The following is a 16,542-nucleotide window of genomic DNA, read 5'->3' as shown; positions in this document are numbered from 1 at the left end:
CTATTAAGAAGATTGTATGTTTGTTACCAAAAAGATTAATTATCAATATTTAATGGCACCCATACTATAGTAAAATTGATTTCTAAGTAATATATAATTGAGTAAGTTTTTTTAAACTAAATAAACCGCAAAAAGTCTTCAATATATAATACAGTATATGGAAGAAGACATTCAAACTTTTCTCCAACTGTCATGTTTCACAGGACACCCTGTATTTTCCCGATATTATGGTGGATCCGCCTTTTTGCGGATCCGGATGCAGAAAGCTAAAATGTTGCAGATCCAGTTGATCCGGATCCTCAATTCATCTTAACTAACCTAGGAGCTACCCATATAAGACTACTGATAGCTTCCGCTAAACCATCATCTAAGGTTTTCATCTGTTGAATCAGACCGAATCTAAAATTTAAGGTAAAATCATTTCTCCCAAATCTTTAGAAAAGTGAGTCAGATTAAGAACTTAATCTCTTGAAATAAAAAGTTTCTAGGATATGTAGATCATACATTGTAAAATAGAGAAACATCATACAAAAATATGATTAGTTGTACCCCGATAACTTTTAAAAATTGCACCAACTGAAAAATGTCCAAACAGATTACAAAAAATGCCCCATAAGGTAATTTAAGAATGTCATAGTCATACCTTGCTAAAAGTAGGTCGCAATACATCTCTAAAATCTCCATTGCCTCAACCATATAATCCTCCCTAAAAAGTAAACACTAATATATTACTTTTTGCCATTCCTCTTTTCCTACAACTGCAATTATACAACAAATAAAATTCTTTATTAAAATAAATTAGGCTTTAGTATTAAAATGACAATTTTCCTTCATTTACTGTTTTAGCTCATGCGACGCAGTAATGATGAAGCACTAATAATGATGACGCACACTTGGGAAGGACATTGTAGACGCATATTAGGACATGAGGACGCACTGATGAGAGCGCACACATATGTATTTTTTACCTGATAATATGCTCTACACGAATCTTTGCTCGTTCCACTTTCCCAGCTCCCAGATAATCCGCAATCTCCTAAAAAAATAATCGATATGATAAAACCGTCAAGTTTTTAAACAATGGAAAACAAGTATCGAATAATTTTTTCTTTAATTATAAAATAATTTTAAATAATTTTAATTCTTAGCTTCAAATTTCAAGTGCTATACCGCGTCTTTTATATATAATCTGTATATATAAAGTATCTGTTTATATGTTCTGACAAACCTGGGTTTCAAAGTCAGTTAAAAAAAAAAACTTTGTGACAATCAAATCATAGCTTTCTGATTACTACAATATTTGAGTAAAATATATCCTTTATTTGAAAAGGAAGGCTTGGGGGTGATGATATTTGAACTAACCTTTCTAGATTTCATCGCCATCTCTGCCTTCTTCTTCTCCAACAACTTCAGCCTGTTGATGGACAACCGTAGGTTCGTCTTCAACTTGTTATAGTTAGCACCGGACGAAAACATTTCGTCTGAAAGTTAAAAATCCGTAAAAATACTGATCGTTTTCTCATCACGTTTTTGATTTATTGGTCAACTGTTTAAATGATTTTATATTTGATTTATTGATCCAATGCTTGAATGATGCGATACTTCGTTGCTTATTCTTTCTGTAAGATTCCCTGGGTTTCTAACTCCTGTCTAGGGTTTAAGTTCAAGTCAAGGTTTGAAGAAAAAAATCAAAATATAATAAAATTCAATTTGTGGATTATTTTTGTGTGTGAAGAGAAAGGGGGCTTGAATAAACTGATTAATTTTAGGGATGAACAATGAGGTTTGCAGAGGGAAACTTTGTTAAAAAAAATCACTCCATCCTTAAATATTTTTTCTATTTTTGCAAAGTCTGTGAGACCCTTTAAACTGTGGAATAGGTTAAGAAATCTATTAGTATCAAGTTATGATTTTAAGGTCGTCCAAAAAACATGACTTACGGAAATAAGAATGCTAAATTATCGTCTTCCTTTTCCACAGTTTAGTATATTATGCGTAGGAAGAAAGTGTGATAATTTAATTATTATACTTTCTTCCTATGCATAAAAATATTATACCACATTCTTGGAGGATTTGAATACATTCCCAGAATTACATATAAGGAACAGGAAAATGATCAGTTCTTTCCCCTCATCAGGTGCGTAGGTATTATCCTCTGATAACAGTTGGCTAATTACTACCTGAACCATATCGGACAAATCTTGCTAAATCTATTTTGTTTAGCATTTTTTTCACAGACCTAAAATCTTAAAATAAGTATGATATATTGAATATTTTAAGAATATTGTGAAAAATTAAAGTTTAAAAATTAAAATGTATGATGACTACAAAAATTATTTAAATGAATGTCTTGTTTTATTATATATAGAGATATTGAGATTAAAAAATATTTAATTGAAAATGTTTTAGCCCCCGTTCCCTTTCTACGCCCCTGATAAAAGAACAAGAAATAAGAATTTGTAAAGGGTTCAGGTTAAAAAAAACATTAAAAACAAGCATTTTGTTGGTTTCATGATTGGGAGAATGAATTAACATTAGTTTTAGTTTCTAGAATTAAATAGCTGATTTATCTATCTATCAAATTCCCGGTGAATAATTCTTATCATTGTCAACTACTTCGAGGAATAATCATAATTATTACAAGAAATGGGTGACAATAATAAAAATTATTGCTTATTTGGCTACGTAATAAATCCGACAAGAATGTGGTATAATAATTATTCATTTTAATGGTTTCTTAAAATGCGTCAAAAAAACTATTAAGAAGATTGTATGTCTGTCTAGAATATAATCAATATTTAAGGAATGAACAACTTAAAACCCTGCAAGATCTATAAAGTAAAGTTCTAATCCCACGTTGAATATCAAATAATTATTTTTTATTTGCGGCGAGGGGGGTGGGAGGGAGAGTATTCACATTTAATTGTAAGCAATGACTGATCGTTCCTGAGATGTTTGGCAAAATCTGACTCAATGTTATCGTCATCCCAGTTATCCTAAAATATCAAATTTACACAGAAATAATATATTTGGTTAAAAATATATTGATTTAAAGATAAATTTGTTTAAATATGGATGACTTAACTAGTGTGGGGCAATCGCATTGTTCAATGGCCGTTCTGAAAGGTATTGTAAGCGTAAATTCATATGATACTTCATGCTACGATGGCAAAGCCCGATTCACAATGGTTCGACTTTGTGACCTCGTAGGTCCACTAGTTTTGATTTTACGCACTGTACAAGCAAGGTAATTTTTTCTGTTACATATTATAACTTCAAAAATTTAATTCTTTTAATACCAATTCATTAAAAGGAGTTCTGATTGAAAACATAAATATTAATTTTGCGTGAAAATTACTTTAGTTGAACATGAAAACATCTTACCTCCCAAACCTTGATGTCTGATTGATCTTCACGCCTAAACAATAATTAGGTTTATTGTATTAAAGGGACTGTTGGCGTTATTTCAAATAACTTCTGTTTATAAAGTTAAAGCTCGATTCATGCCAGTTCTCTTTCAGTTCCCTTTAACGTCTTAGAAAAATCAAGATAATTCCCTCTCATAAAGAAACTTGCAAAAGAGAAACAAAAGATAATGAAAGAAGTTCTCAGCACTTGCTCATCATGAAATCCTATGAAACTTGGAGGGGGGGAGGGGGGTTGAGAAAATTCTGCAACACCTCTTTTTCTTTTAAAACTAAATATATAGTCACGCAAAAATGATTTTAATTCATGAGAATTTTATGAAAAACATGTCTTAGAAGGAAAAGATACTACTGACACTTTTTTGACTGTTACCAAAATTACTAACCTGATATCCCAATCCTCCTGCTCGAATTCCTCGAACTCGTCGTCCTCCTGAAGTTCATTAATTAAAAATTAAGAAATGAAAATACAAAGCCAATGGAAAAATATTTTCCATATATGTGGAGTAACAACAAATCTATAAAATATTTTTTTTTTAGTTTCAGTGCCATCACCAGATCAGATGGGAAGAAATAATCAAAAATTTTAGTTTTAATCAACGCTCCTCTAGCATATCCAGATTCTCCTTAGTTTTGTCGGCAGACATGTTTTCTAACCAAACCAAACCATTACAAAGCCGCCATATTAATTGCAATTATAAAAACCCTCCAAAAAGTGATAATGAAGATTGAATACAAAATAAGCCTTAAAAAATTCAACAAATTTTAAAATTGTACGTTTTTAAAAGATTATTTGTTTCACTGTAAAAACTTTTTAAACACTAGTATTACCCCCAGGTTTTTACTTTCTAAACATATGTTTGGTTTGTTTTCTACCTTGTTTAAATCTGAAAGTATAATCCGTGTAAGAAAGGGTTCAACTAATTAAAATAAAAATTTGACTTATTTTATTTTCAAGAATTGATGCCAAGTCACTGGGTGTTACTTCTGAAATAAAAACTACCGACTTGGACCAATTTCAAGAAAAAAATATTATGCTTATCAAACAGCTCATTTAAACTTTTTTTTAAATAAAAGATATTTTACAACAATCTGGTACAAAATACAAAATTGAACTTTTTCGAGAGACGCTTCACAACATTTCTTTTGAGTAACTGGAAAAATGATTTTCTATCAGGCCTGTAAATATTGGCAATTATAGAATTTATATTTTGTGGGTATATTAATTGGATACACATTACACAAAGACAATTATGCGTTGTTTGGTGTTTCTTAAAAAAAAACTCAATATTAAAAAAATTGAATTTAAAATTTTTGACAGTGTTGGTCAGCTCATATTTACATGAGTCAAGTTGTGCGTTAATAAGAAGATGTTTAATAGTTCGATGTTTCTGTTTTCTCACAATAATGAAATTATCAATTTAGGATTTTTATTTTTTCCAGAATCAAGCATTTTTTACATCTTCCTGAAAGGTTCCGTAAGGCCTTTAAGGATCCAAATTGATCCCAAAAAAATAGAAACCCGTTCTTGAAATTTCCAACAAAATAAGAATAGTAAATCAAGCTATATGGAGTTTTTTAAATTGAAATTTACGAAATCACAACTAAAGCTTCAGATATTTTTCTTTTGATTTCATTTAGAAAAATAATTTGGTGTTTAAAATTAGAAATTAAATTATTTAATCAGCATCAAAAAGTCAGAACTATTTATGTTTTGGTTAATAACTGGTAAGAATCTGGGGTATATCCACCAAGTTCCAGAGAAATAAGTTAAAACTTAAAATTTAAAATGAGGGTTAAAAATGACTAGGTAACGGTGACATTGATGATCTTTTAAACATTCATGTTTTATAAATTTAGTCTTTGATGTTCTGAAATGATTGTGAAAAGGGGGGAGGGGATTAGTACTATTAATCCCTTTCCAATGCAGAGTAAAAATACAAAATCACTAGCACTGTGTTTATGCACGTCTAATATTGATCAATAACAATAGACCAGAGCTGGATTTTTTTTAGTATTATCAGGATTCCTAGACTTAGCTGTGTATCTGTGAAGTGTGGAACTAAAGAATTTATAGACGGCTGTGTATCTGATAATGATAAGTATGTAACTAAATGAAATTATAAACTGCTGTGTATCTGATGTTGGCTCCAGGAGTTCTCATCCTGCATCCTCTCGAAGCATTCGTAGAGGTAAAGGTAGTGAGGGCTGACTATCCGAACCCATCTATCTCCCTTATCTTGTCGCTTGTACTGAAATATAGGGTAAATTTAAAGGGACTGTAAGCATAATTTCAAGTGATCCTCCATGCAAAGATGGCAGTGTCCGATTTACAACGGTATCCTGGAAACCTTACTCTAATTAAAAATGTAGAAGATAAAATCATTTTCATGACTCGGAAAAGTGTTTATTTCTGTGAGTTTCTTCGTTAAAGCACGAAATGATAAGTAACTTTCGAAGAGAACTGCAATGAAAATAAACAAATCATTTAGATCACATTCATATTTGATCAGGCAAAGCTTTCAAAGATACCGTTGCATTGCCATCTTTGCATGGAGGTTCACTTAAAATAACGCTTTCAGTCCTTTTAACCACGTATTCTTCAGAATACAAATCAGAGTTTTAAGTACACTATAATCTCAACATCATAGCCTATTAAGTGAATTTTCTAAATCAAGAATGAGAACCAGGCGCGTAACCAGGATTTAATCTGTGTCTGGGTGAAAAATGATAAGCATAAAATTTGTCCATCCCATAACTCCACAACCTTAAAAATGAAAGATCTAAAGGCAAACGTATAAACAAGTTTCAAAGTAAGGTAAGGTAAGGGAAGGATCTAAAAACCCCCCCGTCTTGGAGAGCCAAGACCGCCATCAGGGCTAACTCCACTGAGCACTGGCATCCCCTGGCTCCCATAATGCTATGGGAAGATGCTACCAGTGGATCGGGCAGAACTACTTGGGAGGCCCTCTTATAGAATATCTTTTTTTTTCTCCAGAAGTTATATATGATTGCGCAGAGCGCAGCATTTTTTCGCTAACTAGGGAAAATAAGTGATTTTTCAGGGGAAAGGAAAAAAAATTATTTTTTGGGAAGTTTTAAAATAAATGAAAAAACTTTCCCTTTGATATCCCATTTTTCATTTTTCTTCCCCATTCATCAAAAATCATTTGGCAGAGGTGTAATTCTGAAAAATATACACCCCTGCCAAACACACGTTTTTACCCTACATGTCAACAAACTACTACTTATCTATCTACTTATCTAAAATTAACTTTTTAAGAAAGGCATTGCAACTCAAAGTGAATAAATACTAAAGTGGAACAGACTATGGCAACGACGACAGGATGGGCTATAAGGTTTTATTTGGTTTGGCAATAATTGCATGAAAAGATTTCATATGGAAAGTAAAGACTAGAAAAAATAGACTAAAGACCCATGTAAATGTGGTCTTTAGTTAGAACTTCAAAATTTTCATAATTAAAAATCAAAATTTTTTGTATGTTTGTACGTTGTTTATATGTAAATTGTAAATACTATATAGTCGCATAATCAATTCACTTCTGAAATCTTAATTTACGTTAATATATGTTTAAGTTAAATACAAATTCTAAGTCTGTGTTTGTGAACAAAGGGAGTCCAGTTTCTGTTGTACTGTGCATTCCGTGCAGACCAATTTATATATATTACGGGGGGAGGGAGAGGTGATGATTTTTGAAGATTTGGTAAAAAAAAATTAAAAATTGGACGTCAAAACTCAAAGGTAAGGGGTTTCATCTTTTTTGATCCTTTAACCCAATAATTTATAAAGCGTTTTCTCAAAAAAGATTTGCCAAAAATAATACCTGTAAATGTTACAATAGGTGTGACATGACCCTCCTTTCTTGCATCAGAGCAGCAATGAGGAAACACTATAGATCCATACCCATCACATTCACGCACAATAGATAAATACTCGCTAAATAGACAAAACATTAATCAAATTAATTTAAAAATAAATAAACTTAAATCTTTATTTAAAAAGAGGGGGATACCCGGTTCACAAACTTTAAACCTTTCTCTGATCAAAATCAGACAAAGGTTTAAAGGAAACCACTGTGAATGCTCCATTTAAACGGAAGGTCACGTGAAAATACGCCAATCCCTTTAAAAGATACATGATTTAACAAGAGCATAAAATAATTCTATACAGATCCGGATCCGTCCTGTAAATATATATTACAAATATTTCTGGATTAAACTGTTTCCGAAAATAGACTAATAATTATCCTTTTCTCCATTTCTTTTTTGCCGAAACTCAACTGAGCATTGATAGACTAAATGGAAGTTACCAATCTCTTAATCATTATTCAACACTTTTTTAAAAACATCTTTTGGTAATATTTTCCCCTTGGATCCGATTCATCAATTTTCATATTTAAGGAATTAGGATACGGAATGCGGATCCAGGAAGCCAAAAGGTTGCGGCTGGATCCGGAATTTATAAGCTTTGAAATCAATATAAAATAAATTACCAATCAAACTGAATGAAATAAAATAAAATTGAATTAAACCAAATCAAATCAAATCAAATTAATTCACATCACATCACATCACATCACATCACATCACATCACATCACATCACATCACATCACATCACATCACATCACATCACATCACATCACATCACATCACATCAAAATCAAAATCAATATCAAAATAAAATAAAATCAATTTTTACTTGAGCTTTGAGTAATTACCTAATTTTGAATGAATCTTGAAGGGATTTAAGATGAAAACTGTTTTCCTTAAGCACTATTTGACCTCGGTTGACCGCCAGGATCGCGTCAAAGAAGAATATTTTCTCTGCAATTTTATCCTGACATATCTTGGGTTCCAAATCCAGGGAGAACAGCCAGCGTTTCAACCTGAAAAAGGATTTGATCATTCCCTTCAAACTTCCATTTTCATAAACCCCATATCTTGGGCAACCCAATGATGTAAACCTTTGATATCTTTAAAACTATGACTAATTGATTAAGCAGAATTCTTCGTAGGAAATATGTGAAGTCTATAACAACATGTTGCAAAGATATCAGGCAAATAGTCATTTAAACTATCTTTCTGTGCTATTAGGAACTGTGTTACGCAGCAACTAGATAAATAACATATCGGAAAAGTCACGCAATTTCCAGAGGACACCAAAGACGTTTGCACCATGGACCAAGAGGTCTCCTGCAAACCACCTCACAAGTAAACAAGTAAAGAAAATCAACAATTTTTCTTCGAATTTTCAAAAAAATTGTAAACACTACAAATAACTCCATTCCGCTGGATCTCAAAGAAAGTAGGAATTTAAGAAACGCTAGGAACTTCAGCAATTTATTTCATTTTAATTCTGTTCCGGATCCTGGATAAGATAAGATAAGATAAAGTTTATTGCTAAAATAAATGTATCTGTATACAGATAGAGTTTACAATCACAAAATTGATAATTATATTAACAGTACAAGTATAAAGCAATTAGGTGGAAAATAGCTCTTGGCTGTTTTGATTANTCATAATTTGATTTGCTGCCACTTTTTCTAAAAGTTTTGAAAACGAAGAAAGCAAACTTATAGGCCTATAATTTGTAAAATTATCCGTTTCCCCAGCCTTGAAGATTGGGACGATTTTTGCAGTTTTAAGAGTGGTAGGAATAAACCCAGTTTTGAAAGATAAATCAAATAAATGACAGATAGGACCCATGATAATTGGTATGATAGACTTTAGCAAATTTGTTGAAATTTTGTCTGGTCCAGAACTGTTTTTACTTTTTAGTTTTTTAAGAGCATCATTTATAATATCAGGGGTCATATTTGCAAAAACAAAGTTTTCATCTGTTCCCTGTGACAAAAAGTCAGAAAATTGTTTTTTAGTGCCCTTAATAGTTTTTGCCAGATCAGGACCTATATTAGCAAAAAAATTGTTAAAACCCTCTGATATTTCTACGGCCCCTGAGAGAACTTTTCCATTGCTCACAAATGCATCAGGAATGTTAATTGTTTTACGTCCCCTTCCTAGTACACTATTGATAGTCAGCCATGTTTGTTTACAATCTTTACTATATTCTTGAAATTTATCATTAAAGTATTTTTTTCGTGCTGCCCTCACAAGGCGAGTATACACTGCATTATATTCTTTAAATCTAGATTTAGTTTCCTGACAGGATTTCCTACGACCTGGAATAAATGGATCCGGACCCAGGTCCTGATTTACAGACTTGCTGAATTTTTATCGCATGAAAAATTTTCAACACTTTTTTCTTTTTACGCTTATTTTCAAACTAAACCCATTTGATATTAGGAAATTAGGAATTAATCTCTCATTAGTTAACAAATTTGATTTGTGTTTTGAAGGCAAATTTGTTTTTTCTTAGATCGAGATAGTCAAATATTGCGGATCCAACGGAACAAACACTGCACATTGCACATTCTTTAAAATGTTTTTTATTTTGATAATTAGTTTAAATATTCACCTGATACAGGTGGCAGCTGCAGTACTATAATTTGACATGTACAGGCTGTGTGGAAACTCATTATTTTGAATTTTTCTCTCAAAATTCTGATCTAGGATTTCAAAGAGGGAAAAGAATATCATGTTCTCAGGTCGCAAACCTATCTCCTAAAACATAAAAAAAAATTCTGAAAAAAATTTAATATCGAAATAAAAATTTTAGGTTTTAACTTTTTCGATAGATTCAGTGCTAAATCCAGTCTATAACCAGGGGCGTATACAGGAATATGTCCAGGGGGCTCAGCACCCACTGGAAATTTTTAGATTTTACTAATCCAAGGAATGAACGCTTATTCCTCCTCATCTCTCCTCTGTATACGTCTCTGTCTACGTCTACTCGATTTCAACCACGGAATCTTATATTTTCAGCGATCAAGTGAAAGTTCAGAAAATACATTTGATTCACAAGTTTAAAATCTTATTTTATCAGATTTTCGTATCTTATGATTGGTTGGACCTCAGAGATTTTTCAAAATGATGGGATTAAATCTTTCTGAAAGTTCCAACCCCTGAAAACAATATTCCCTGCATACTTTCAAGTAAATCAAAAATTATACTTTTATCAACAAAAAATCTACCGAAAAAAAAATTACAAAATCCCGGAAATAAAATATTGTCAACACACCTGACACACCAGATTAAAGACCTCCATTGCTGTTGTATTTCTGCGGATTGTAAGGGTAACCAGTTCGTCGTTCAATACTAAAACCTGCAACATTTATATCTTCATTTAGAACTGTAAATCGTTTTAATTCTTTTTCTAAAACTTTTAATAAAACTAAGATTTCAAACCTGTTTTCTGTTAAATTATGCTTTTTAAACTTTGCTAATTGTATTTGTATCGTTTTTGGTAATTTTTTTGCAAATATTTTGTGATATATTTTCAAAATCAAGCATAGTGAAAGTCAAGCAAGTGCTGAGAATATTTTCCCCTTAGTTTTTAGTTCCTACACTACTATGCCAAATTTGAACAGAAAATTCAGGGGAAAAACGAACCAACTTAATGCACATCACTAATCTCCGCATTAGATCGGGAGGTTAGCACCTTCTGCACTGGAAAAAAATACAAATTTGATAGGAGGGGGGAGGGAGGGGTCTACAAAGCTATAGGACAGGCCTAACACCAAGTCTGTTGGTAATATTTACCAGGGAACGATTTAACTTTAGTGCAGTAGAGAAAAAAGATTTATAAAACCAACCTGGCCGCGAACGTTGAATCCAAATCCTGACTCGTCTTTCACAATAGAAACTAAATGTGGCTCCAATATTCTCGAAGGGGGCATTGCGATTCTTGCGATTCTGAAGAAAATAAGCACTGATGGTAGAAATGACGCATTATCGACTGCACTGCATTACAATTGCATTACCAGGCCTAATTCAAAGCATTTAAATGAGCAACAACCAACATGTAATGTTTTATTAGAGCTGAATTTCAAATTTACACAATTTGTGTTTTAAAATCACTTATTGATTTGAAATGATGAGAATTTATCTTTCACTCTGAGTCATACGAACCCTACGAACAATTCTAGATAAAAAACAAATGAAATTTGTCCAATAGGATAGCAGAGATCTATTCACCGAAAGTGTGTTTAACCAATAGAAAATTAGATGACAAATCAAGAAATAACGACATTTGAAATAAGAGTTGCTGCATTAATCAAATAATATTCTTAGGGGCGCATAGGTGCTTTCGGGGGGGGGGGGGAGGGTACACTTCCCCATAATCCAAGTTCCGTTTATTGTTTATTTAAAAGAGATATTTTTATATTTTTTGTTTGAATTATTAGGTATAACCAGTGCTTAGGATCCGGATCCGGATCCAATGGGTAAAATATCAACCCAAAACTGCAAAAAAACCTTTTTTACTCCAAAACCAAAATCTGAACTTTTGATAAAAAGAGAGATTATAAAAATTTCCTCATTTATGAATGGTTCATCAAGTTTTAGGATAAAAATATGCGGAAAAAAAATAAAAAAAATTTGAAAATTATTTTTTGTTAAAAAGATTCAGTAAATCTTATAGAAATGACCTGGATCCGGATCCGGATTTGGATCCGGATCCATTTTTTCCAGTGCGGATCCAGGATCCGGATTCGCATCAAAATTAAATGGATCCTAAGCACTGGGTATAACACCCAAGTGCCATAGCGCCAAAACCTCAATTAAACTTACAAAAAAATTTTTTTTTACAATTTTTATAGTTAAAAAATATTAATTTGCGGAAATTTTAAATTGTATTAAAGTGAAACCTAAATTCTGTGAGTTCAGTTCTCTTAACATCAATCACGTATTTCAAATATATTAAGATTTAAAGGGTCTAGTGATTATATTGTTAAAACTTAGTTCCAGTTTGGAACTTAAGAGAGCCCCCCTACCCATCTTTTTTTTAAAGGGACAGTAAGCGTAATTTCAAGTGAACCTCCATGCAAAGATGGCAATGCGCGACTTACGATTTAGTAGCCTTAAAAGCATTTTCATGTCAATGTTTTTGTTTCTTTAAACTGTTTATTTTCAATTACGGTTTCACTGCGAAAGTGACTTGCGCATTCCTTGTTATAAGAAGCAATGGAAAAACTCACAGAAATAAAGTTTCGAGTCAGAAAAACAAAGGGTTCTTCCACATTTAAGATCAGATAAAGGTGGGTACCGTTGTAAATCAGGCATTGCCATTTTTGCATGGAGTAAAATTAAAAAATACTCCCCTTTACAAAATATGAGTGAAAACTTGAAGATTTTGTTTACCTTGATATCTACCGAGGTTGTGGCTGTACCAGTTTTATCAGTTTCAGTCAGGAACTCCTTCATCAGATCAGATTCTCCTTTACAAAAAGATTTAAAAACTATATATAATGTCTATTTTGAAAAATGCTTGTATTGCATAAACTATAAAGTAATACGCATAATTTTTTTCAAAATCTAAAATTTTGTTTTATAAAATTCATATAAAATTTTAATAACGAAAATATGATCCCGACCCAATCGATTGAATTATATTAAGGATCCACATCAAAATTACCTGGATCCTTAAACCTACTCAACAGGCTGCAGAATGAAGGGGTATCAAAATATACAAAGTAGTAATGCCTGTTCGCTTGTTTATTTGTGTGTATATTTGGATGTCCGATCTTATGACCGATTTGCCTCAAATTTTGATCGTGTAACTAGGCAGAACTAGGATATTATTCTTAGATTGGTTTAATAATTCCATGTAGAGTGGGTCGACTTTTAAGGAGAAAACTCCAGGCAAAGCTGTGTTCCCAAGCTAGTATACTATGTCTTAATGAATTACCCCCTTGAGGTTGGGGAAATACATGAGTTATTAGAAAACTTATTTTCCGTCGCAAATGAATTCATTAACCCCACCCCCCTCTCCTAAAAAAATATTTAGCGAAAAAAAACTTTTTGCGGTTCTCAAAAATACTACAGTTTACCAGAGGAGGGGTGAGAAATGTAAAAGAAAATATATACCCCTTTTAATCAGTACCCACAACTCACCTATAACCTTGACAGCACAAACCCTCTCTAAATATAGTTCCAATCCTCGCCGCCTAGAGTCCAGCTGCTGGTCAGATAAGTTAAACGGCCATTTCCCAGGTAGCTTCGGGAAATTATATCCTGCAATATTTATAAATAATATTTACAGTCTTGACCGGTCTGTCGTCTAATTTCGAGTAACCGTCTCGATTCATAACGGTACCCATTAAACCTTTATTCGATTGATAATGTGGAAGAAATTGTCCTTTTCAAATCCTGATATGTCTTTAATTCTGACGTTTCCCCCCCCCCCCATGCTTTCCAAAGCAGAACTATGCAAGTAGGGATACTAAAATTATACATCTAGAATTTTTAAATAGAATGATTTGGTAATGAATATTGAATATCTCAAGCATTTTAAGATCAGACAAAACTTTTAACTTTTTAAGGCAAGCGTGATCAATCGAACATGTAACATAACAGGAAGTCCTTCGAAATTATGTCTAGAGCCCTTTTAAGTCCAATCGTTTCATTGAAAAAATAGCTTAATATTTTGTTAATTTGGGACGGTTATGACTAATATATGTCTAAGAATGTTAAGAGCACAAGAAATAACATTTTCAAATTACAAAAACTTTAAATGACATAAAACAGACAACTTTCATTTCACCTTTTACTGCTCATGACTGACGACTTCATCAAATGATTTCATTTAAATATTTTAAAGACTGAATTTAATTGAAAAAATAAATCCATCAATCATTTAATCAACCAATCAATCAAGCAATCAATGTAACATATATAAATTAGTATTCACCTAAAAATTCTGTCTTTAGAGCACTATGAATCTCTACAAACTCGCGGTATCTGCGCGAGCAAAGATGTCTGCCGGCCATATTTATGTTAAACACAACATAACTCTCTCCATCCTTGAAAAAGGACATATATTTAACAAGAAAAAAATCCTGAACTGTTACGAATACTGTTCGCGTTATTTTTGCATGCTTGATCCAGAACAGCGTCCTTTAATCTAAATAGCAAAAGGGAAGATATCTCCCAATTTCATTCTCTTCTGCAAAAATCCACAATATACTATTATAGGAAAACTACAACCAGCTTTCAAACTGTGAGGCAAGCCCAAGGATGTTTCAATTATTTTCATTAGACCAAAGAACCATGGGTGCTATTGTGAATCTCACATGGAACTTTTCAAATGGAATATCATTTAAAAGTAAGTCGACAAATCTCTTAAAAAATCATTAAGTTCCTCCTTGTAAATACTACCTGATGGATATGTCTATAGTCTGGTATAGTGATTGGTAAAGATCGTTTCTCAGAATAATCAACAAACTGCAGTCCCAGTTTTCCTTCAGAATTGTCAAATCTATAATCGCAAAAATAAACCGTTTCATTTAAAAATTTGATTTAATCTATCTACCAGGCAATGTGACAACGTTTTTTTTTATTAACATATTAAATTTAAACCCGAAATGTTTCATATTTCGTTTGAGATTTTACGAATGTTGTTTATTTTTTCCTATTCCTGTCAGCTTCATCTTCCGATACTGATACTACACACAGGTTTAGAGTATCTCCGGATACCTAGAAATACACTTATACTTTACACTGTATGGATACTGATACCACACGCAGGTTTAGAGTATCTCCGGATACCTAGAAATATACTGATACTATACAATGTATAGATACTGATACTACACAGTACACACAGGTTTAGAGTTTTTCCGGATACCTAGAAATATACTGATACTATGCACTGTATGGATACTGATACTACACACAGGTTTAGAGTATCTCCGGATACCTAGAAATATACTGATANTTTTCAGAAAAAATCCGTTCAATCCGTACAATTTGAAAAAAAAATCTGTACAATCCGTACAATTCGTACATTTTGGCCACCCTGTAGACTGTATAGATACTAATACTGTACACTGTATAGATACTGATACTGTACACTGTTAAGATACAATACTGAGCAATGTATAGATACTGATACTGGGCACTATAAAGATACTGATACTGTACAATATAAAGATACTGATACTGTACACTGCATAGATACTAATACTGTTAACTGTATAGACACTGATACTGTACACTGTTAAGATACAATACTGAGCAATGTATAGATACTGATACTGTACACTATAAAGATACTGATACTGTACAATATATAGATACTGATACTGTACACTGCATAGATACTAATACTGTTAACTGTATAGACACTGATACTGTACACTGTTAAGATACTATACTGTGCGCTGTATAGATACTGAATGATACTGTACACTATAAAGATACTGATACTGTACACTGTATAGATACTGTACACTGTATAGATACTGATACTGAACAGTAATAATACAAATTTTTTAATCACTTTTTGATGCCAACATTTGCAAAATATGAAAGGTTGAGACCTAACCATTAACCAAGATTTTGATTTTTAAAGGGGGGGGGGCCACAAAACGTATTACTCTCCGGAAAATTTAAACAGTGTAAAAATCAGCCTCCTACGACAATTCTAAGTTATGTTTAACCACTGTTTAAATTTTCCGGAGAGTAATACGTTTTGTGGCCCCCCCCCTTTATTTTTACCTTTATTAGTTCTACAACTTGCTTATGACTAGCACCCTCTACAGAGGTTCCGTTCACCTCTAAACATTTATAAAATATATTGGTTTGAAAATAACTTCGATAAATGTAATTAATCAATTAGGATTAATTTTATCTAACAATAATATTTATCAAACAAAAGTTGTGAGAACTATTGAATGAACTTCGATTAAAAATCAAACAAAAATAATAAAATTTTCAGGCAGAAATTAATCTTTCACTTCTAAAAGTAAATAAATTACAAGGGTGTATATTTTGAAATAATGATTTTACAAAAAAAATGAAAAATTTAACATCAAAAAGCAAACATTTTTTCATTCTAAATATTATTTTTACCCGAAAATTCATTATTTCTGGCGAAAAAATCTTTACAAAAGGGCGGGGAATGATCTTTGGAGAAAATATACACCCCTAAACTATTAGTGAAAGAAAGAACAGAACTTTTCTCCATCTGACTTCCC

General features: G+C 32.1%; 3 protein-coding genes and 1 long non-coding RNA gene across 5 annotated transcripts in view; 1 reads left to right on the top strand and 3 right to left on the bottom strand.

The window, feature by feature from the left end:
- The window catches only part of LOC111702430 (IST1 homolog), a 7,014-nt gene extending 5,368 nt beyond the window's left edge, over positions 1-1,646 (bottom strand). For both annotated transcript variants that reach the window (XM_023474108.1, XM_023474109.1), the window contains exons 1-4: positions 1,363-1,646; positions 969-1,036; positions 644-706; positions 319-399 (exon numbers count right to left, since the gene is read on the bottom strand). In XM_023474108.1, coding sequence (XP_023329876.1) covers positions 319-399; positions 644-706; positions 969-1,036; positions 1,363-1,476 — 326 coding nt within the window. In that variant the 5' untranslated portion in view covers positions 1,477-1,646. The remainder of the gene's footprint in view (positions 1-318; positions 400-643; positions 707-968; positions 1,037-1,362) is intronic.
- A 1,301-nt stretch (positions 1,647-2,947) lies between these two features.
- LOC111702431 (uncharacterized) lies at positions 2,948-3,858 on the bottom strand. The gene is made up of 3 exons (XR_002765401.1): positions 3,812-3,858; positions 3,385-3,418; positions 2,948-2,996 (listed from the first exon to the last, which is right to left on the bottom strand). It is a non-coding gene; the product is annotated as an uncharacterized LOC111702431 (long non-coding RNA).
- A 689-nt stretch (positions 3,859-4,547) lies between these two features.
- LOC111702438 (sorting nexin-27) overlaps positions 4,548-16,542 on the bottom strand; it is a 22,659-nt gene continuing 10,664 nt past the window's right edge. The window contains exons 3-13 of the mRNA XM_023474119.1: positions 16,064-16,145; positions 14,976-15,040; positions 14,723-14,822; positions 14,256-14,367; positions 13,460-13,579; positions 12,707-12,783; positions 10,587-10,670; positions 9,924-10,069; positions 8,167-8,334; positions 7,183-7,383; positions 4,548-5,684 (exon numbers count right to left, since the gene is read on the bottom strand). Coding sequence (XP_023329887.1) covers positions 5,546-5,684; positions 7,183-7,383; positions 8,167-8,334; positions 9,924-10,069; positions 10,587-10,670; positions 12,707-12,783; positions 13,460-13,579; positions 14,256-14,367; positions 14,723-14,822; positions 14,976-15,040; positions 16,064-16,145 — 1,294 coding nt within the window. The 3' untranslated portion in view covers positions 4,548-5,545. The remainder of the gene's footprint in view (positions 5,685-7,182; positions 7,384-8,166; positions 8,335-9,923; positions 10,070-10,586; positions 10,671-12,706; positions 12,784-13,459; positions 13,580-14,255; positions 14,368-14,722; positions 14,823-14,975; positions 15,041-16,063; positions 16,146-16,542) is intronic.
- Positions 16,298-16,542, top strand: part of LOC111702428 (monocarboxylate transporter 10) — a 19,672-nt gene continuing 19,427 nt past the window's right edge. The window contains exon 1 of the mRNA XM_023474107.1: positions 16,298-16,310. The gene's annotated coding sequence lies outside the window, so the exon portion shown is untranslated. The remainder of the gene's footprint in view (positions 16,311-16,542) is intronic.

The sequence above is a fragment of the Eurytemora carolleeae genome, unplaced genomic scaffold (assembly GCF_000591075.1).
Source record: "Eurytemora carolleeae unplaced genomic scaffold, Eaff_2.0 scaffold429, whole genome shotgun sequence".
NCBI classification, from domain to species: domain Eukaryota; kingdom Metazoa; phylum Arthropoda; class Copepoda; order Calanoida; family Temoridae; genus Eurytemora; species Eurytemora carolleeae.
This window is presented reverse-complemented; position numbering and strand designations above follow the sequence as displayed.